Raw genomic sequence first — 22,759 nt, 5'->3', positions numbered from 1 at the left:
ATGTACCACAGCTCTGAGGGGCCGAAGGGTGTGGGACCAGCCCCCTTCTTCAGGAGAATTGCAAGATCGCTATTAATTCGGGTCTTGGACCCAGGAAATGAGAGACAATGCAATGGAGTTGACCATTGTTCTTAGAGGCACCTGTGTGAATTGCAACTCTATAGTACGTGCCAGCTATCAGGGACATGGACACCCTCGGGCCATGTGGTGTGAGGATGGTATCACCCTACCTTGATTGACATTTACAAATCTGCCAGCTATGATAAAAAGGAGACTGCTGGAGGCGGTACTCCAGCGACGCACCAGACGGAGACCATTGCTCATGCTTCTCGTAATAACGGGAAGCTGCTCGGAAGCCACGTGTGATTTGGATCCCCTAGCTAGGGAATCGAGTGGCTAATAACCCCGAAAAGGATTTCGGACTGACAACGAGGAACTCCCGTTCTCAATCTCATGCTTTGAGTCCAGAAGGCTGGCAAGTTTATTTTCTCTCTCCAACCCGTGAACACCCAGCGGTCCCTCAAGCGGCAAAAAGCCTCCATGAACTGGCGAGACTTTTATATTTTCCATCGGACAAATCGTTTAACCCCTAGACAACGATAGAGCTTATTTCTTATTGAGTAGTACTACCCCTGCGCTTTAGATTGAGTATTGATGACGTATGTTATCTGAATGTTTGTATTAACCTTACGTTTGTGCCCCTTTATAAATAAAAACGTTTGAAAATGGTACCATCAGACTTCAGCGGACCTCTCTATCTTTGCTGGTAAGTGATCCAGTTATGGGATACGTAACAACGTGGGGGCTCGTCCGGGATTTGAAACCAAAATTGGGAGGGCAGTGAATTGGGTTTGTAAGCCAAAAAATAAATAAATAAATAAATTTTGATCTGGTACGCTGGTAGCCAGACGGGAAACCAGCAAAGATGGACGTGGATGAATTTATGAAAAACCCGACTGTAGAGGCGCTAGAGGCGGCCACCAAATCAGACTTGTTAAATTTGGCGAAGGGATTGGACCTCGCAGAAGTGAGGTCGTCCATGAAAAAGCGGGAGGTGCGAGGGGCCATAACTCAGTATTACATTGGGAAGAAAGTGTTCGAAGCTGAGGTCTTGGAAAATATCCCTGAAAAAGTACCAGCGAGTGGAATGGATCAGCTAGAGTTGGAGAAATTAAGGTTGGAACATGAATTTAAAATGAAGCAGCTGGAAGCGGCTGAGAGAGAGAAAGAAAGGGACCAGAAGCTCCAACTAAAGGAGTTAGAGGTGGAAAAAGAGCGGGACCAAGCTGAAAAGCAAAGACAGCATGAAATTCAGCTAAAAGAGCTAGAAGTAGCTGAGAACGAGAGGGAACGAGCCGGGAACGAGAGGGAACGAGCCAAGAACGAGAGAGAACGAGCTGAAAAGCAGAGTATGAGGAGAGACGAGAACAGAGGGAACATGACTTGGAGATGGAGAAGTTAAAGAAAGAGCGAAGAGATCTAGGGTTAGAACGAGAGGAGAGGTTTAATGTTAGTCGGGAGTTGAGGGTAGTACCTCCATTCGAAGAGTCGGATGTTGATAGTTATTTCTTGCTTTTTGAAAAGGTGGCAGTAAATCAAAAGTGGCCCAAAGAGCAGTGGGTGGCGTTGTTACAAAGTGTGTTAAAGGAGAAGGCACAACGAGCATATGCGGCCTTGGCCGTCGAGGAAGGGGAAGCGGAGAATTATGCCAAAGTAAAAGAGGCCATTCTCCGGAGTTACGAGTTAGTACCTGAAGTGTATAGACAAAGGTTCAGAAATTTACGGAAAGGGTGGAATCAAACTATTACCGAGCTAGCCTATGAAAAGGGTGTGCTCTTGGACCGTTGGTGCACCGCGGAACAGGTGGACGGGGATTATGGGCATATCAGGGAGTTATTTCTGATTGAGGAATTAAAAGGGTGTGTTCCGGAGGAGATCCGGATGTATTTGAATGAGAAGGCGAATAAGTCCACCTCAGAAATTGCTAGGTTCGCAGATGAATATGCCCTAACCCACAGGATAAAGTTTTCCTCGCCAAAAAGTTACCCGTGAGACCGTCGGAATGGTAGGGAAAGCCCGCCGGCGAGGGGAGAAACTCCGCCGGGAGCTAGTAGGAAAAGTGAGGATAGCAGGCAGGAAACCTGGAGATTTCCTGGTTTGACCTGTTTTAATTGTGGGAAGGTGGGACATATTGCATCAAAATGCCCCGCTCCGAGGAAGGAGCCAGAAAAAGGGAAAGCAGCTATCCCTATAGGCTGTATTGCGTCGATCAGGAAATCGACCAGAGGGCCCCAGGTAGATGGAATACAGGAGGGGCGGGAGACGTTTAGTTCCGAAGGAACCGTGTCTTTGAGGGAGGGGGACCCACCAATTCCCGTAAGGATTTGGAGAGACACCGGGGCGGAGCTATCATTAATTAGCGGTAACGTGTTGAAATTCGGGCCTCAGACGGGAGAGGTAGCCCTGAGAGGCGTAGGAAAACGGACCGAAGTGGTGCCTTTGCATCGGGTCCTTCTAGATTGTGAGTTGGTGTCGGGACCAGTGGAGTTGGGGGTCCTGCCGGAGTTGCCGGGGGAAGTCGTGGACGTCCTTCTGGGTAACGACCTAGCGTGTGGGAAGATGGGTGCAGCCGTGAAGCTGACAACCCAGCCTGCGAGGGTTGAGGCCACTCCCTCAGATCCTAAGGTCTATCCCGCATACGCGGTCACTCGCAGCATGTCGAAAAGGCAGCTGAGAATGAGAGCCATTTAAATTTAGCCAGTTTTGATTTGGCCGAGACGTTTCTACCGACTCTGTACCAGCGAGGGTCAGAGGAAGGTAAACCGGAGAGTAGGGAGGAAGGAGAGAGAAAAGGTGGGGAGGTAGACCTGTCCTTAGGAAGAAGAGAGTTTGTACGGGAACAGGGAAATGACGAGGAGCTGACAGCCTTGAGGGAGTCGGTTCTTTCTGAGACCGAGATTGAGACAGAACCCGAGGGTTACTACTTGAAGGAGGGGGTGTTGATGAGGAAATGGAGGCCCCCCCGCGGGTACCGGTCGATGAGGACTGGGCGGTGGTACATCAGATAGTAGTTCCGAAAGTATATCGGGATGAAATTTTGAACTTAGCCCATAAGGGACCTTTAGGTGGGCATTTGGGAATAACGAAGACAGTGAATCGGGTTCAGAGAGAGTTCTATTGGCCAAACCTGAGAAAAGATATTACTGAGTATTGTAAAAGGTGTCATACATGCCAAGTGGTGGGTAAGCCAAACCAAGTTATCCCTAAGGCACCCCTCCGACCCATCCCTGCATGCGAGGAGCCTTTCTCCCGAAACATTGTGCATTTTGTGGGACCCTTACCTAAAACTGCGAGTGGGTGGCAGTATATCATGACCCTGATGTGTGCCGCTACACAATTTCCAGAGGCCGTGCCTCTGGGTAATATTAGGACCTCTATGGTGGTGAAGGCCCTTATTAAATTCTTTACCACAGTGGGGCTGCCTAAGGAGATACAATCGGACCAGGGAAGTACATTCACGTCTAGCGCATTTCGGCAGATGATGACACGGTTAGGGGTAAAACAGATTCTGGCCTCTGCGTATCACCCGGAGTCCCAAGGAGCATTGGAAAGGTTCCACGCTACCCTAAAGACCATGCTAAAAGCTTATTGTCAGGAGAACGTTCGAGACTGGGATGAGGCTTTACCCCTTTTGTTATTTGCCGTAAGGGATACAGTCCAGTGCTCCCTGGGGTTTAGTCCGTTTGAGCTCGTTTTCGGTCACAGGCCCAGGGGACCTCTAACCCTACTGAAAGAAAAGTGGTCTAGCCCGACCGTCCAAGTCAGTGTGATCGACTATGTTCTGAAATTCCAGGAAAGGCTGCATAAAGTATGCGCCTTGGCAAAAGAAAACCTTAAAGACTCTCAGGAAAAAATGAGTCAGTGGTATATCCTGAAAGCGAGAGCCCGAGAGTTTCATGTAGGCAACCAGGTCTTGGTCCTATTCCCGGTAGTTACCCACCCCCTGCAGGCGAGGTTTCAAGGACCATATACAGTGCATAAGAAAATAGACTCGCTGAATTACGTGATCGAAACCCCTGACCGGCGAAAGCCAACCCAGTTAGTTCACGTGAACATGATAAAAAGGTACCATGAAACCACCCCCGCGGTGGTCGGGGCGGCCATGAAAGCCGATGAGGTAGAGGAGGATGGTAAGGAGGGGCCAGAACGGTTTGAAAAGATAGGTATAGTCCCCACCAGATTGGAGAACTCTATAGTATTGGCAAGCCTTGCGGAGAAAGTTAGCCACTTAAAGCCCGAACAGCGGGAGCAGGTAATACAGCTTATTAACCGGCATGCAGACTTATGTCCAGATGTTCCCCGAAGGTGTACATCTTCCCAACCCAACCTATAAAACAGGCTCCGTACCGGATGAATTCTGAAAAGAGCCAGCTCGTAGAAAAGGAGATTGAACATATGCTAGCTGCTGGGATAATCCGCGAATCCTCTTCCGCGTGGGCTTCTCCTTGTGTGGTTGTCCCAAAATCGGACGGTACCATAAGATTCTGTGCCGATTACCGGAAGGTCAACGCGGTCACCCAGACAGATGCTTACCCTATCCCCCGGGTGGATGATTGCATTGATCAAGTGGGGAAGGCGAGGTACATCACAAAAATTGACTTGTTAAAGGGGTACTGGTGCGTTCCGTTAACGGACAGGGCTCGAGAGATTTCAGCCTTTGTCACTCTGTCCGGGTTGTATGAGTACAACATTATGCCGTTCGGGATGAAAAATGCCCCAGGGCATTTCAGCGGATGATAAACGCTGTGATAAAGGGGTTAACCCACACCAAGGCTTATCTTGACGATGTGGTGGTTTGGAATGACATCTGGGGGGAGCACCTGGAGGCTGTAGAAAATCTGTTTACCCGCATGTCGGCAGCCCACCTTACAGTAAACCTCGCAAAGAGTGAATTTGGTCATGTCACGATCACCTATTTGGGGTATGTGGTGGGAGAAGGGCAGTTGGCCCCTGTGCAGGCGAAGGTCCGGGCTATTTCCGAGGTCCCTGTACCCTACAATAAAAGGGCCCTGAGGAGATTTTTGGGTATAGTGGGATACTATCGGAAATTCTGTAACTCCTATGGAAGGAGGAAAAATTTGAATGGGGTCATTCTTGTCGGGATGCCTTTGAAAGATTAAAAGCCATATTGTGCCATCACCCTGTGTTAAAAGCACCCGATTTGTTAGCCCCTTTCTCCTTGGCGACGGACGCCAGTGATGAGGTTGCAGGAGCAGTCCTCTTACAGCAAGCCGGGGATGGAGTGGAGCACCCGGTAGCATATTTCTCTCGGAAGTTCAATGTACACCAGAGGAATTACTCTACCGTGGAAAAGGAATTGTTGGCACTTGTGTTGACGATACAACATTTTGAAGTGTACATTTATCCAGCGCAAAAACCCCTAGTGGTCTATACCGATCACAACCCGTTGGTATTCCTGGCCAATATGAAAAATAAAAACTGGAGGTTATTAAGCTGGAGTCTGATGCTGCAAGAATTCGATATTAAGATACAGCACATTAAGGGGAGTGATAATGTGCTAGTGGATTGTTTATCTAGATGCTGAATTAAATGTATAACTGAGTAGCTCTGTAGTGAAATGAAAAGCTTGTGTATTGTGTTAGATTCCAAAAATCCAGTAGGACTCTGTATCACTTCGTTTCCACCACTGGTGAAAACGCTCTGAAGAAAGGGGGTGTTATGAATGTACCACAGCTCTGAGGGGCCGAAGGGTGTGGGACCAGCCCCCTCCTTCAGGAGAATTGCAAGATCGCTATTAATTCGGGTCTTGGACCCAGGAAATGAGAGACAATGCAATGGAGTTGACCATTGTTCTTAGAGGCACCTGTGTGAATTGCAACTCTATAGTACGTGCCAGCTATCAGGGACATGGACACCCTCGGGCCATGTGGTGTGGGGATGGTATCACCCTACCTTGATTGACATTTACAAATCTGCCAGCCATGATAAAAAGGAGACTGCTGGAGGCGGTACTCCAGCGACGCACCAGACGGAGACCATCGCTCATGCCTCTCGTAATAACGGGAAGCTGCTCGGAAGCCACGTGTGATTTGGATCCCCTAGCTTGGGAATCGAGTGGCAAATAACCCCGAAAAGGATTTCGGACTGACAACGAAGAACTCCCGTTCTCGATCTCACGCTTTGAGTCCAGAAGGCTGGCAAGTTTATTTTCTCTCTCCAACCCGTGAACACCCAGCGGTCCCTCAAGCGGCAAAAAGCCTCCATGAACTGGCGAGACTTTTATATTTTCCATCGGACAAATCGTTTAACCCCTAGACAACGATAGAGCTTATTTCTTATTGAGTAGTACTACCCCTGCGCTTTAGATTGAGTATTGACAACGTATGTTATCTGAATGTTTGTATTAACCTTACGTTTGTGCCCCTTTATAAATAAAAACGTTTGAAAATGGTACCATCAGACTTCAGCGGACCTCTCTATCTTTGCTGGTAAGTGATCCAGTTACGGGATACGTAACAGTAGCCTCCAACCTGATGGCATGAACATTGACTTCTCTAACTTCCATTCATGCCCCTCCTCTCCTCCTTACCCCATCTCTGATTTATTTAGATTCCCCCCCTTTTTTTTCTCTCTCTGCCCATCACTCTGCCTGTTCTCCATCTCCCCCTGGTGCTCCCCTCCACCCCCTCCGGTCTTCTCCTATCATTTCGCATTTCCCCCTCCCCCCCACTTTCAAATCTCTTACTATCTTTCCTTTCAGTTAGCCCTGACGAAAAACATTAGCCCAAAACGTCGACAGTGCTTCTTCCTATAGATGCTGTCTGCTGCTTCCCACCAGCATTTTGTGTGTGTTGCACAAATTTCTTGAACTATTTTTATCCATTCCAAGACTGTAGGAGACTCTTCACTTAGATATTTCCTGGTAATCGCTTTCTTACAGGCTGCTTAGTAGTATTTGTAACAAATATCTTTCATGCTTTTTGAGTTCATTTGGTACGTTACCCAAATAAGTAACGTTAAAATCAAAATTAATCTCTGGGCTAATTATTGACCTTATCTCTGTTACCACATCTAACCAATAAGACAAAATCTTTGGACGCTCCCAGAAAATATGAAAGTGATCAGCCACATTCTCCAACATTGACCTTGTTCAGGTCTGTTACTTTGTACCTTCTTTATTTTTGGCGTTATGAAAAATCTTAAGGTATTCTTCCAGGTGAATTCCCTCCACAGACCTGAGCTTGAAGTATTTGAATGTGTTCTGCACAGTGGCGTATCTAAGGTAAGGCAGGTATGGCATGTGCCCTGGGTGCCACTTGAAGGGGGGCACCACTGAGCAGTTTCTATTAAAGTCAGACAAGCCATCCTCGGATAGTGAAAAAAGAATTTTCTTCAGATGTATGATTTGTCTTTGATACAGTGATGGTCACATTTTTTGGAACCATCGAAGCTCTCTACGTGTTTTTCTCTCGTTCAATACAGCGCTGGGAAAACTGAAAAATACCGTGCCTGTGGTTGTTAAGTCGGAGTCCGAAACCAGGTGGAGTGCAAGGACAGAAGCAGGGAAGCCCATCAACAAGTACTTTGAAGAGATACTTCAAGTTCTCCAGGACATGATAGACAATGAAAACGAGACCAGTGAATCAAGAAGTGACACAAGGCAGCTGTACAACTGCATGTTGAGTTACGATTTTCTGATTTTGCTAGGATTTTGGAACAAAGTACTCATTCGCATTGACTGTATTCAAAAGAGGCTGCAGGATCCTAGCATGAACTTCCACGATGCTGCCCTGGATTTGAAAGCCCTCCGAGGTCATTTTTATGATGAAAGAATGGTGTTGGTCAGTGAGTCACTCAAAGAAGAAGTCAGTCTCTGTCAAGCATGGAATATTAAAGTTGAAAGACGTCAAAAGCGAAAGAAATGAATTGCTGATGAGAATTCGAGAGATGCTGGGTTAACACCTAAGGAGGAAATGGAAAGAGTTATGAAGGGAACACTCGACCGTCTTCGCGGAGAAATGGACAAAAGGTTCACTCATTTGCACGACACTGACGCCAAGTTTAGGTTCCTTCTCGATGTCGAGGGACTGTGTTACTGCACCGACAGTAACAACCTAAAGAAGTACGAAAACTTGGGCGAATTGTATAGCTCTGATGTTGATGGACAGCAGCTATATGAAGAAATTTTGGATTGCAGAATGTTGCTATCAAGGCGGGTCAACATGAAAATATCAAGACCTGAAGAGCTTCTTGAATTTATTGTTCAGTATGGAGATGAGAGCGTCTTCCCCAATCTTTGCATTGCTATTCAAATAATGCTAACCATTGCAGTTTCCATCGCCAGCTATGAGAGATCATTCAGCAAGTTAAAACTAATATTTTCATATTTGAGAGCCTCCATGGGTCAAGGCAGACTCTGTGATCTTGCTCTGCTGAGTGTAGAAAGAGAAAAAACTGAAAAAACTATGATCACATCATAGACCAATTTGCATCAGTGAAAGCAGGAAAGTGCAGTTATAATTTTCATGTAGTGCCATAATTTGTTAATTAAAAGATTAACGAACTTGACTTGTATTTTTGAGCTGATATTATGATAAAATTATCTAAAAGATGGGTGTCAGATATTTGGACAGGGGCACAGTTTCAGTGCTTATCATAGGTTCTATTTTCCGTAGATATGCCCCTGGTGCTGCATATGTTTAACCAATCATCTTCTGTCAATTTTATGTTGGCTTCTTTCTCCCACTTTGATTTAACATACATTGTGGAGAGAATGTAAAATCGAGTAAATCCTGGTTATCAGTTTCTTTTTAATATTACCTTTATACACATCAATGAATATATTAATCAGACTTAACCGTTTCTCTCCAATAGTTTTAATATTTTTATTAAAATATTGTCTTAGTTGAAGATATCTAAAGAAGTGTTGTTTCTCTAAGTGGTATGTTTCTATGAGTTGTTGAAAGGACTCCAAACCCTTAATGGAGGATATTGTACAGTATCAGGTAATTCCCTTACTTGTCCAATGTGTAAATCTACCATCCAATTGTGGTGGAAGGAATTCTTGTGTCATGTGCCACCCAACCTAGTATTCTTATGTTTCTTTCAAATTTTGGGTCTTTAAATTCTTTATACCAGATGTTCAGAGGGACTGTTGTCCACTTATTCAGTTTATTTAAATGCTTCTTTTGGAGTGTTTTATCCCCCAGTAAAGATTGCAGAGGGATATTTATTAGACTTTGTTCTAAATCCTTCCACTTTACATCACAATTAGGGTCACACCAACAGACCAGACTGCGCAGCTGTGCTGCTCTATAATAGTCTTCAAAGCAAGGCACAGCAAATCCATCTTTATCCTTAGGCAGCTGCAATGTCTGAAATCTAGTTCTTGGTTTCTGTTTTCCCCAAATAAATGTTGAAGTCATTCTTTTCCATTCATTAAATTGCTTAAAAGGTACTTCAACAGGCAATGATTGTAAAAGAAACAGCAGTCTAGGTAATCCATTCATCTTTATGGCTTCTATTCGATTATACATATTCATTGGCAGCAATGATCATCCATTTAAGTGTGCCTTAATATCAGCTGTTATGGGAATATAATTATGTTCGTAGATAGTAGACAAGTCTTCAGGTATTTGCACTCCTAGGTATTAATATTACCTTTCCATTTGAATTTACTCATTCTGTAAATATTTTCTTGTGGTTCATAATTAAAATTTAAAGTTTGGGTTTTTTGTAAATTTCATTTGTAGCCAGAGTTGGAACCGAAATCTTTCAGCAGGGATAATAATTTACACAAACCTGCTTTGGGACTGGTATGAGTCACGAGAATGTCATCCACATACAGACAAATCTTACGTTCTGTATCTCTGATCAGAACACCTGTTAAAATCTTGTCTTCTGTAATTGCCTGGGCCAATGGCTCGATAAAAAGAGCGAAAAGTGTGGGGCTTAGGGCAGGGGTCACCAACCTTTTATTGCACCGCGGACTGGTTTAATATTGACAATATTCTTGCTGACTGGCTGATGGGGGGGGCGGCGGTGGTGGTGGGGTTGTTAATAACGACCAAAATATAGGACCTATATTATAGGTGATAAGTCAATTATAAGTCACTTATAAGTGGCTAATACATTCAATTTCATTTCTAAAAGGGTTTATTTAATTAACTTAATACCAAACACAGCGCATATTTTCCTTGCATGAATATAGTGATAAGTCAATTATAACTCACTTATAAATAAATAGCATCATAACATTTTAAGTAATGTTTGGATCTTAAACACAGCGCATAATTTCCTCGTATGAACATATAAAATCATTGTGACACACCAGTGAGAGGACAAGGTAAGGGCTGGAGTTCCCCGTACCAGGGCTGCGGCAGTCACAGTCCAGAGAGAGCGACCGACTGAGCGAGGAGTGCGACAGGGCACGTGCCTGCCCCTCTCGTAGGTAGGTAGGATCTATTGGCCGACAAAAGTTTGGCTGGAGGGATGACTTTCAGTAGATCACAGCAAGTTAGCTGTTCTGCTACTTATGAAACCCTGAGCCCAAATTAGGTCATTTGCGAATATTTTAGCACCAAGTTCCCCACGAACATTCGGTGTCCTAAACAGGTTCAGAGGCGGCGCCCATCTGTCCGCGCTCCAGACCAGTAGCTACGGCACTTCTCACCAGCCGTGTGAGGCGGCTGGTTACCCGAGACCAACCAGTTATCCCTGGCGCAAGGGTATCACTGCGTTTAGGCAACTGAGGACTTTGCATGGGTAATGACTTTGTGTGCGTAATGACCTCGCATGCGTTCAAGTTCAACAGTGTGTGTGACAGGAAATGAGGAAAGGTGCAGCTGATTCATATCGTCAAATCATATGGTTTCCTCGCGGCCCGGTAGCACATGCTTGGGTAGCCCGGTGGTTGGGGACCACTGGCTTTAGGGTTCATCCTTGTCGACATCCCCTTTCAAGAAATATTGTTTTAGATAAATTCCCATTTATTTTAATTCTGGCTGTAGGGGAAGAATATAAAGATTTCAGACATCTAACTACCTGATTATTAAAGCCAAACCGCTTAAGTACCAAATAAAGATATTCCCATCGTACCAAGTCAAAGGCCTTTTCAGCATCAAGGCTAATAACTAGAGATTCCAGGTTATTTTTGCTCATATGGACAATGAGATGAAGGGCTCGTCTCATATTGTCCTGGATTTGCCTACTTTTTTACAAAACCTGTTTGATCTGTGTCAATTAGATCTGGAATTATATTTTCCAATCTTTTTACTAATATTGATGCAAATAATCAATGTTTAGAACAGATATTGGGCCTGCATTCAGTCTGATCCTTACCACTTTTAGGAACTACTGAAATTATTGCTTGATTCCAAGACAACGGGGTCTCCCCTCCTCCGAGAACATAATTAAAACATTCCTTATGTATTGGTATTATTATCTCTGACAGTTTTGTAACATTCTGTTGGATAGCCATCAGCACCTGAGGTTTTATTTGTTTTTAATGCTGATATAGCCTGACCTATTTCTTCTGTTATCTCCTGAGTTATTAGTTTATTTTGCTCCGTTCCTACAGATGGTAAATCTAAGGATGTTAAGAAATTAGATATGTCTGCTAACTCTGCTGCTTTGGGTTGAACGTATAACATTGTGTAGTATGTTTCGAAAGATTTTTGAATGTCTTCCAATTTGTGAAGCATCTTATTAATCTGGGGGTCTTTCCCCCTTTGTATAGATCTCTCAGCCTATTGTTTACGTATTCTACATGCAAGTAATTTCTTAGATTTGGGACCATTCTCATAGAAATTTTGTTTAACAAACTTAGCTCTCTTCTCAACTTCCATAAAGGTTATTTAGAGTTCATTTTGTATCCAAAATTTGATTCAAGACGTTACTGTTATTATGCTCCATATGCTTACTCTCCAAAAATTGTAGTTTTTCAATAAGATCCTTCTTGATTTGTTTCTCTTTTTCCTTTTTCTTCTGAGCTGACCACTTTATGAGTTTACTCCTAATAACAGCTTTTGCAGCATCCCACAGTGCGCTTATCATTATATATATTATATATAATATAACATATATTAATATTATATAATAGATATTAATATATATTAATAATATGTATTATACAGTTCTATTATCATTATATATCACATAATCTTCAAAATCTTTCTTTAGGTATTTTAAACATAGGGGATCATTCAAAAGACTGGTATTAAGTCTCCACAAGGTATCTTTGGGTTTGTTGTCTAAATGTAATGTTAAGTAATCCCCTGTGTGGTCAGAGATGTGTCTTACCCCTATATCATATTCTATAATCTTGTGTCTCTCTGAATTGAATGTAGAAAACATAATCTATTCTCGAGTACATGGAGTGGGGGTGAGGAAAAAAGGTGAACCATCTATCAAGTGGGTGTAACTCTCTCCATATATCTATCATGCCCATTTCTTTGAGCAGTTTCTTGACATGTAATGTTTCCGGATTTATCTTTTTTGTTCTATTTGAGGAGTCCAGGGAAGGATGTAATTGAATATTCCAGTCCCCCCCCCCCCCCACATATTACCACACCAGATGTTTCCATCGATATCATATTAAAAACCTTTTTAATCAGCTGTTTATCATTTGCTGGTGGTCTGTAAACATTCAGTAGTGTAATTTCTTTATGATCAATAAAACCCTTCACCAATAAATAACGCCCTTCTTTGTCTGTAATCTGTGAGGGAAAACTGGAAATTTGCTTTATTTGAGATTAATATTGCAATTCCCCTTGTGTTACCCCTCTCAAGAGTAATAACAATTTTTAAATCCCATTTTGCGTAACTTCTCATGTTCAATCTTTGAAAGGTGAGTTTCTTGCCAAAAAATTATATCTTGTTTTTCTCTCTTCATTTTAGCTGTAGCCTTACTCCTTTTGATTGGGTTCTGTAACCCATTCACATTAACAGTGACTACTCTGTATTCTTAATACGGCATTCCATGCCAATAAAAAAAGGGTTTATATAAATAGTTAAATATCCCTAGATGACCTAAACAAATGAACTTCTGTCTGTACAACAAACTAACATGTAACGTATAAACAAAACATATAACATCTGTGACTTCCATCTTTGTAGTTTAAACTAAACTTCTAAGTCGGGGGGAAGCGCTTAAACCCGAAGGGGCCCCTCCTACTGCAGGTTGATGTCTCTGAATAATTGAAATCAGGACAGTGCACAAAAAAACGCAAAATCAAACATCAGCTCCCAGGTTTGTGGTCAGTTAGTAATAAGAGCTTACAGAGAAAAAATTGTTTATGTTCTATTTTTAAGTTCTTAATACAAAGTCAATTATAGTTTGGTGTTAGGGTACATGTGATTTTGCCGACCTGGCTGAAGGATATTTTATCACTATACTTTTGAGAGCTCTCATGCAGTATCTTCGTTGCGTCAAAATTCCTTTAGCTGTCCTGGATGTGTTTCAGACATGTTTCTCGGTCCTGGTGGGATTTTGCACCAGCTGTCTCCCAGGAAAGTTGTCTCAGTTTTGTTGTGCCTTCCGCGGGGGCCATGATCTTGGGACAGTCCGGAAAAATCCCCTGTTCTTCAGGTTGTCCATCGCCTCCAATGTGTTATTGTAGATGACTCGTCCAATGTCAAGAAACACTCGAAGTTTGGCTGGGTAAAGAGTCTGGAACCGGAGCCCCTTTCCTTTAAGCGTCTTTCTGATGGTGGAGTAAGCCTTTCTTTTCATAAGTATTTCGGTCGGGTAGTCTTGATCAAAAAATACTCTTTTCCCGTCGTAATAAATCTCTTGTTTTTTCCAAGCAGAGCTTTAATTTTATACTCCAGAAAGAAGATGACCACGGATTTTGGGTTGGAACCTTGTGGTGGTTTGGGTCCAAGAGATCGATGGCAGTGTTGTATGCTGAGAGAGGCACCGGGAAGGGACAACTCTGTTTTAATAAATTTTTCCAGAAATTCTTGTATGTTGTCTCCTGCCCCCTCGGAAATTCCATGGATACGTATGTTATTCCTGTGTGAATACGCCTCTAAGTCCATTATTCGAGCTTGAATAATCTCCTGAAGTTCCAGTGTATGGGAAAGAACCTCCCTGGCTTCAGCATTGCATTCCCCCACTTTTGCCACCCTTTGCTCCATGTCCTCAACTCTGCCTGTTATTTCTTTTAAATCACCAACAATAGCATTCAGCTTCTGATTAATTTCTTCTCCGAAATCCACCAGTTTCTTCTTTAGAAAACCGAAGATATCACTCAGTTCCTTTTTCATGTCTGAACGAAGCGTCTGTATTTCGGCCATGATGTTAGCATGAACAGACTCCGTATCCTCGTGTTCAGCTTGGTTGCTAGCACCGTCGTCAGTGTCCTCACTGTCGGTCGGTGTCTTATCGCTTGTCTTCGGGTTTTGTTGTGGTTTTCCTCTGGTCTTTCTTTTATTTCCCCCTTTCATGCTACAAGACCCACTTTTCTATTTAAATAACCGTTTCTTATTTAGGGAAAATTAGGACCATCTGGGAGCCCTTACTGATAATGCTGCTAGCTGTATCTGCACCATACCGGAAGTCCTAGGTGTAGTCATGCATTGATGGGCAGCAGTACCTCTTGGCTATGTGTCCATCAAAGTCAAGATGTGAATGTAGAAATTCACATAAGTAAGGGTTTGTTCAGAAGATGATAGAGCGTTTCTAGTGAACTGAAGAGAAGGCTATAATAACCATCGAATTTGTAGAGTCCTGAGTGTTTAAGTTTAGAGCACTGAATGGAAGCCATGGGAGCTGTTTCAGAACCTTCATCGCTCTGGGTGATTTATGACGAGGGAGAAAACTTTGCAAATTTTCATCATTTGTGTTACAGATCATTCCCCAATCACTGATAGAAATCCTAATTTCAAATTACTTAACCACTATCAGCTGGGTTTAGGATGTCTTTGTTGGTGGTTGTTGAACGCAAACCATTTCTTAATCTTCCCACAATGCAATTTCTTGTGTCTACGACTAACCTGACTGCATCCAACTATTTCCCATCAAATTAGTGCTGATGTTGCTTCCTCTCTGCCCTCATGATTGCTGTGGCTGCCTGATCAGCTCTCTGATTAATCATCCAATACTTTAATCTTCTGGTAGTTTGCTCATGAAGTGTTGTGTTTATACATGGGTTGTCATTGATCTCTTGACACATGGATGTATTATTATTTCCCTAATGAATCCTGAGGCCCATGAGTTAACACTGAGCTGTGAAGGGAGGATTTAAAAAACAATTGTGATAAGGCCAGAGGGAAAGTGTTCCACAAACCAAGGTGGAGCCAATTGACGATTGATACTGAAGTGAAGGGGCAGACAAAACAAGTGCCCTCCATCACTCTTCAGTGCAGAGTTCACTTACCCAGGGTTTCCTCTGTTAGCTTCCTCTTCAATCTGTGGGATTCGTTATTTGTTATTTTATCTAGCTGTACTCCCCTGAACTTTACTTTTGAGTCTATTGCTCCATTCATATCCAGGAGGATAATTATTTGGAAGTTGGCAAGGTTTGATGTGAGGGAGGGAACATTTGGACTACTGCTTATGATGAGGAAGGGTCAGGTGCCTCCATGACCATTCCTGAGGACTGGGTAGAAAGGTCATGGAGAACTCACTGTCACTTCTTATACTGCCTGTTCATCCAATGCAAATAGAGGTTCCATGGCTGCTATGATAAGATGGCTGACATGTACTGCTGCCTGTTCTAGGTGTGAACGGCTTGAGGATCAGCTCAATGACCTGACAGAGCTTCACCAGCACGAGATTCTCAACCTGAAACAGGAGCTAGTGAGCATGGAGGAGAAGATCGCCTACCAGTCTTATGAGCGAGCACAAGACATTCAGGTCAGTCAACAGACATGAGCCAGTGTGATATTCATCTTTGACAATTGAGCCTGAGAGGTCAGGTTGAGAATATGCTGTGTCCTTCACTGAATTCTGATAATTCATAAACAGTGTGGGAATGTGAATGTGATGGTTTTGCTCCACTTCTTTCCCTCTCTGGACACCATCAGCACCCTCCTCTTTCTCAATCCTCCCCCATTCTCATCTCTCAATTTGTCAGATCCTTTCACCAACCCACATCCTTGTAACCCCAGCCTAATCTCTCTCTCCTGCTGTGCCTCCTCATCCACCTTCTTCCCCTCCCCCACCCCGATGACTCCTCTACCACTGCAACCCAGCCACCCTTCTTGCCTTTACTTCTTCCTCAGATTACCTTCACTCTTAGCCCTTTACCAACCAATGGGGTAAGATGGAGGTCTCACTGTTCTTGCCTCTCCCTGCAGTCCCCTGTTGTAAGGAAAAAATATTAAGATATGTTTTTAGTACAGTAAGGGAGAAAGAGTAACTAGAGATAGGGAAACGGCAAGAGCCGCAGGAGAAGAGCAAGGTCCTCCACTGCTTTAACATGACCACTTCAGAACAAGGAAAAGTAAATGGTGGCATCTGCAATACAGTAGAGGAGGTGCTGAGCATGTTTGTCCAAGAACACTGTGGGAGGCTAGACAAGAAATTGCAAGAGCTCTGGCTGAGATATTTGTATCATCATTACCCAAGGGTGAGGTGCCAGTAGACAGGAGGATGGCAAATGTCTTTATTTAAGAAAGGTGGCAAAGAAAAACCTAGGAACTATAGGCCAGTGAGTCTAACATTTGTGGTAGGGAAGTTACTGGAGAGGATTCTGTGGGATAAGATTACTTAAACAGGGATTCATTAGGGGTAGTCAGTATGGCTTTGTATGGCAAGTTGATTGTGCCTTACAACTTTTTTGATGAGCTGACCAAGAAAATTAGTGAGAGTAGGTCAATAGACATGATTTATATGAACCTCATTAAGGCCTTTGATAAGGTTCCACATGATAGACTGCTCTGGAAGGTTAGATTGTATGGGATTGAGGGAGAGCTGTGCATTTGGTTGCACAACTGGCTTGAAGGTAGAAAGCAGAGGGTGATGGCGGAAGGTGTTTCTTGGAGGCCCATGATTAGTCGTGTGCCTCAGGGTTTGGTGCTGGACCCATTGTTTGTCATCTATTGTATGTATGTGAAGGATTCAGAGAAGAATGTACAAGGCATGGTTAGTAAGTTTGTAGGTGACACTTTAAGTGTTATAGTGGACAATGAAGAAGATGACCAAAAGTTACTGGGGGAAGTTGTTTAGCTGAGTAAGTGGGCCGTGGAATGTCAAATAAAGTTTAATTTGGGTAACTGAGGTGTTGCATTTTGGAATGTCAACTCTCGGTAGAACTTTCACAGTGAACAGCAAGAATCTGGGGAGAGATGTAGAACAGAAGGACTTACAGCATTTTCTTGAAAGTGGAGTCACAGGTAGACAGGGTGGTGAGGAAATATTTTAGCATGCTGGCCTTCATCAGTCAAGGCATCGAGTATAAAAGCTGGGAGGTTATGAGGAGATTCTATTTGCTTTTTTATGTGGAATAAGCTGCCAGAGGAAGTGGTTGAGGACATTAATAACATTTGAAAGACAGTTGGACAGGTACATGGATAGGAAAGGTTTATAAGTTCGTGGGCCAAACACTGGCAAATGGGACAAGCTTGGATGGAGCATGTTGGTTGGCCTGGACCAGATGAGCCAAAGGGCCAGTACCATGCTGCATGACTGATTATTAACTAAGGTCTGGGCCCCTTACAGTTAGACATCACCAAACAAAGAAATAGCAGGACAAATTAACATGGAACAAGACAAAACTTTTTTGAGTACCGTAGATTCCGGACTACAGAGCGCACCTGATTAAAAGCCGCTGGCTCTAATTTTAGAAATAAAATCAATTTTTTACTTGTAAAGGCCGCACCGGATTTTAGGCCGCACTGGATTTTAGGCTGCACCGGATTTTCGGCCGCAGGTGTCCCACGTTGTAATATGAGATATTTACACAGAAAGATATTACACGTGAGGATTTTTTAACTTTTAATTAAATCCATATGGTAACAAAAACAAATACATATTGCAAATGCTTTTTTTCGAACCGTGCCCGTAACGCGGCTACTTTTAAATATACGTTGCGTATACTTCTTTACTGAACAACATTCCAATATCTCCTAACGACTGGTAAAAAATATATATACTGCAGCCTACCAGGAAAAGTTATTGATCGCCTTTAACTTAAAAGCAGCGTTTTCGCTCCGCCGCTCGCCCCCCTCCTTCCCGTTTATCGCAAACGGCATTTAAAAGCAGCGTTTCGCTCAGATCTAATGCCGCTCCGCCGCTCGACCCCCTCCTTCCCGTTTATCGCAAACCGGTATCCCACAAGACGCGGCGAAACCGGGTGTGACGTCATAGCATCCCGCGATGTAGTACAGAAAACAAATATAGTTAAAACTCTTCTAACTTTAACTAGAAAATGAATTACTAAGCGAAAATATTATAAACTAAATAACTGCCATAAAGGCAGCACAATGCTTTTCTTCGAGTGTTTTCCATGTTGATGAGGGTGAGTACAAATGACTGATTTACAATAATTTAATTGTGAAAGTGCGCTTGATTTATCGTACAATTTCATTGGACCTCTGTGAACTACTCATCAATTTTATTGGTCTACTGTTACGAGGCAAAATGTTTACGAGGCGGCATGAAAAAATTAATGTATTAGCCGCTCTGGATTAAAGGCCGCAGAGTTCAAAGCTGTTCAAAATGTGGGAAAAAAGTAGCGGCTTAAAATCCGGAATCTATGGTATATCAGAGAATCAAGGGTTTAGCAAGAATAAGGAATTAAGTATAAAACAACATATAGAAGCATAGAAATCTACAGGCCCTTCAGTCCACAATGTTGTGCCCACCATGTAACCTACTCTAGAAACTGCCTAGAATTTCCCTACCGCATAACCCTCTACTTTTCTAAGCTCTATGTACCTATCTAAGAATTTCTTAAAAGACCCTATTGTATCTGCCTCTACCACTGTCGCTGGCAGTGTGCCCACCACTCTGTGTGGGAAAACCTCCCCCTTCCAAGCACCATAAAGCTGTTCCTCCTTGTGTTAGCCATTTCAGCCCTGGGAAAAAGGCTCTGGGTATCCCACACAATCAATGCCTTTCATCATCTAATACACCTCTATCAGCTCACCGCTCATCCTCCATCACTCCAAGGAGAAAAGGCCAAGTTCACTCAACCTATTCTCATAAGGCATGCTTTCCAATCCAGGCAACATCCTTGCAAATCTCCTGTGCACTCTCTCTGTAACATCCACATCCTTCCTGTAGTGAGGTGACCAGAACTGAACACAGTACTCCAAGTGGCGTCTAACTAAGGTCCTATATAGCTGTAACATTACCTCGCAGCTCTTGAACTCGATCCCATGGTTGATGAAGGCCAACGCCCCAATCGCCGCCTTAACAACACTGTCAACTTGCGCAGAAGCTTTGAGTGTCCTACGGACACGGACCTCAAGATCTCGCTAATCCTCCACACTGCCTAGAGTCTTACCATTAATATTCTGTCTTCAAATTTGACTTACTGAAATGAACTACATCACTATTATCTGGGTTGAATTCCTTCTGCCACTTCTCAGCCCAGTTCTGCATCCTATCAATGTCGCAGTGTAACCTCTGATAACCCTGCAGACTATCCACAACACCTCCAACCTTTGTGTCATCAGCAAACTTACTAACCTACCCTTCTACTTCCTCATCCAGGTCATTTATAAAAATTACAGAGGGGTCCCAGAACATCATTGGTCACTGTCCTCCATGCAGAATATGACCCATCTATAACCACCCTTTGCCTTCAATGGGCAAGCCAATTCTGGATCTACAAAGCAAGGTCTCCTTGGATCTCATGTCTCAAATGCCTTACTGAAATCCAAATGTACTACATCCGCTGCACTACCTTCATCAATGTGTTTTACTATGAACATAGTATAATAGAGACAAGAAAATCTACAGACACTGGAAATCCAAGTAACACCCACCTACCACCCCAGTGGTCTCTGCATCCAACACATAATTCTCCGTAACTTGCACGATCTCCAATGGGATCCCACCACCAAGCATATCTTTCCCTCCCACCATTTTCTATTTTTCTCAGGGATCAATCCCTACGCGACTCCCTTGTCCATTCTCCCACTCCATTGATCTCCTGTTACTTATCCTTGAGTTCCTTCAGTATTTTGTGTGTGTTACTAGTGTCATAGAATTGTACTGCATAGAATTGGGCCCTTTAGCCCAACTCGTTCATGCCAACCACAACACCTCTACACCAAATCCCATCTGTCCGCATTGTTTCTATGTCTCTACTCCTTTTCTATTGAAGTACCCGTTTAAATGCCTTTTAAGTGTTGTAATTGTGCTTTCCTTCACTGCCTCCTGTGCCAGCTTCATTCAGATATTCACTAAAATTCAAAGTAAATTTATTATCAAAGTACGTATGTTACAAATACTATTATCTGACTCTCTGAATCACACAGGAGGCTCTGGAAGCCTGTCAGACTCGTATCTCCAAGATGGAACTACAGCAGCAACAACAGCAGGTGGTACAGCTGGAGGGTCTGGAGAATGGTACAGCGCGCACCTTGCTGGGCAAGCTCATCAACGTGCTACTGGCTGTGATTGCAGTGCTCCTAGTTTTTATCTCAACTCTGACCAACTGCTTGGTGCCACTAATGAAGACACGAAGCAGGACGTTCTGCACTTTGTTTTTGCTGATCTTGGTAGTGGTGATGTGGAGAAACTGGAAGGTGCTCACCTGGTATGCTGGGCAATTTGCTTGGTCCCCTACTTGATCCTAAGATGTGAACTTGGGTCCACTTTGAATTACAGACTGTTTAAGCAATGTACATGGACACTGAGTGGATTTGTTTACATTTGAAGGACACTTCTTTCTTTGACTACACTGGGCATGGGATTTGAAGGTTCACGTAAATCTGATTGGTTGGTGATTTGTGTAATGATCGTGTGAGATCCTTTCTGCAACCTAGGTACTAACTGGCAGAGCATAAGTTTGTTAAATGCTTTGTTGCTAACCTTCTCAGTCTCCAAATATCTCAAGGGAGGAGAGAAACAATAGCAAAACTGCTTGAAATTTAGTGCACCATCTCTCTGTAGAGAAATATTTTATATTTTGTTTGACTACGTCCAGTTTTGTGGTATTGGAAAGTATCTTACTGTAAAATATGGCACGTTCCACCTTCCAAAAATTCACCAAAACAATGTGTATTCAGGGAACCCTCAGACCCATTTTTAAAGTGAACCTGTTGGCCAATCCGGCTCCTGTACGTGAGAGGGTGGGAATGGCACAGTATCCCATGCCATGGAGTGACTGTGTGCTTATTGAGGAGATCACTGGCATCCTCCTTGCCTTGAAGCTCACACACTCCACCCAACCCCTTCCCATGTGATTAACATACTTGAAGAGTGTAATGCTCAACTGTCTCAGTGCTTCCATTCTGCTTCTAAAATAGGCACGTTTTTAGCAATGAATTTTAATTTAACTTAAATATGTGTAGAGTCTTTTAAATTAAATAATTTACATTCATAGAGATCCCATCCTTTGCCATCCCTAAACTGACCCCATCCATCTTGAAGCATCCCATTCTAATTCATTACAGCCCCAAACTGGGCTCAGTTGATCCTGGGCAAAGGGCAGTGCTCCAAATGCCTCTAATGATGCTACCCTGCCTAAAGCTGCCCACCCCAGCTACCTCCAGTGAAGTGAAGAAGTCTGATTTATTCGCAGCAGCATGGTTGACAGTTGCTGAGTGTTGTGAAATGGTCTTTGTACAGTTAGGATTGCCTCTGCTCTATGACATAGAGTTTCCCAGTTACATCAATTAGAGAGATGCCTCCACGTGGAACTTGTTTGGGCAGCAGTGTGTGGGCTCCCCACTTCCACAAGGAAGGTCCATCCTGAGAGTTTGCAGTTTCCCCCATTTTAGAATGGGACGTCAACATCAGGTGCCACAATCTTACTAGAAACTGAGAGTTTCAAAGCACAAAGTAAGCTGCGCAGAAGCCAGTGTAAGACCAGCTGCAATGCAGCCTTCAGAATTGGGAATTAAGGCTGAAATGAGGCTGGCTTTATCAATATAAATCAAAGCTTTATTAATACAGTTATCCACTGATTTGCTGCTGTGAAGGTATTTCTTTAGGTTGAGTGGTGGATAATCTGAGCCATTGGAAGGCACAGTACAGCTGCACTGCATGCAAGGAGCTGTGTGAGATATGAGAGACACTCAAGGAATTAACACTGTAGTTAGTTTACAGCTACTTTCTGATTGCATTGCATCTTGGTTACTGGGCAGTTACTGTACTGTACTTTAAATAAAGACCTTGGCTATATTCATTCCCATTCTTCCTTCATTAAAAGTCTTCATGAATGTTTGATTGGGCTGAGGATCAGATGCAACACGTCTTCCGGTTAAGATGGTGGTAGCTTAAGTCGCTAAAACTATTGCTCTGCTCCGTTTCATATACCTGCATTTATTTCTTGCTCTTCCTCCCACTATTGAAGTTGCTGGCTGCACAATGAGTGTATCTAAGCCTACTAAATCGGCAAAAAAAGACACTCCATCGGGAGCAACCTTGAGTGAAATTGTGGCGCTGTTAGAACAAACCCAACAAGATATGTTTTCTCAATTTAGTTCGTTGGAGCTGAAACTGGATAAAATTAACTCTACACTGGAGAATCACACTCAACGTTTATCACATGTTGAAGAAGTCACGGAGAAACTAGACCGTCGTTGTAAAGACCTGGAAAGAGTTTGCTCTACCCTA

At 43.3% G+C, this 22,759-nt stretch overlaps 1 protein-coding gene across 7 annotated transcripts in view; it reads left to right on the top strand.

The window, feature by feature from the left end:
- LOC140741979 (transmembrane and coiled-coil domains protein 1-like) overlaps positions 1 to 22,324 on the top strand; it is a 110,391-nt gene extending 88,067 nt beyond the window's left edge. For 4 of the 7 annotated variants that reach the window (XM_073072617.1, XM_073072622.1, XM_073072616.1 and 1 more), the window contains 2 exons: positions 15,745 to 15,880; positions 20,455 to 22,324. In XM_073072617.1, coding sequence (XP_072928718.1) covers positions 15,745 to 15,880; positions 20,455 to 20,769 — 451 coding nt within the window. In that variant the 3' untranslated portion in view covers positions 20,770 to 22,324. Of the gene's footprint in view, positions 1 to 7,503; positions 10,036 to 15,744; positions 15,881 to 20,454 lie in introns of those variants that run through there. The other 3 variants (XM_073072618.1, XM_073072620.1, XM_073072619.1) reach the window with 2 other exon arrangements.
- The last annotated feature ends 435 nt before the right edge of the window (positions 22,325 to 22,759 follow it).

This window comes from Hemitrygon akajei, chromosome 19, assembly GCF_048418815.1.
Source record: "Hemitrygon akajei chromosome 19, sHemAka1.3, whole genome shotgun sequence".
NCBI lineage: Eukaryota > Metazoa > Chordata > Chondrichthyes > Myliobatiformes > Dasyatidae > Hemitrygon > Hemitrygon akajei.
Note: the sequence above shows the minus strand (reverse complement) of the source record. Positions and strands in the feature narration are given on the sequence as shown.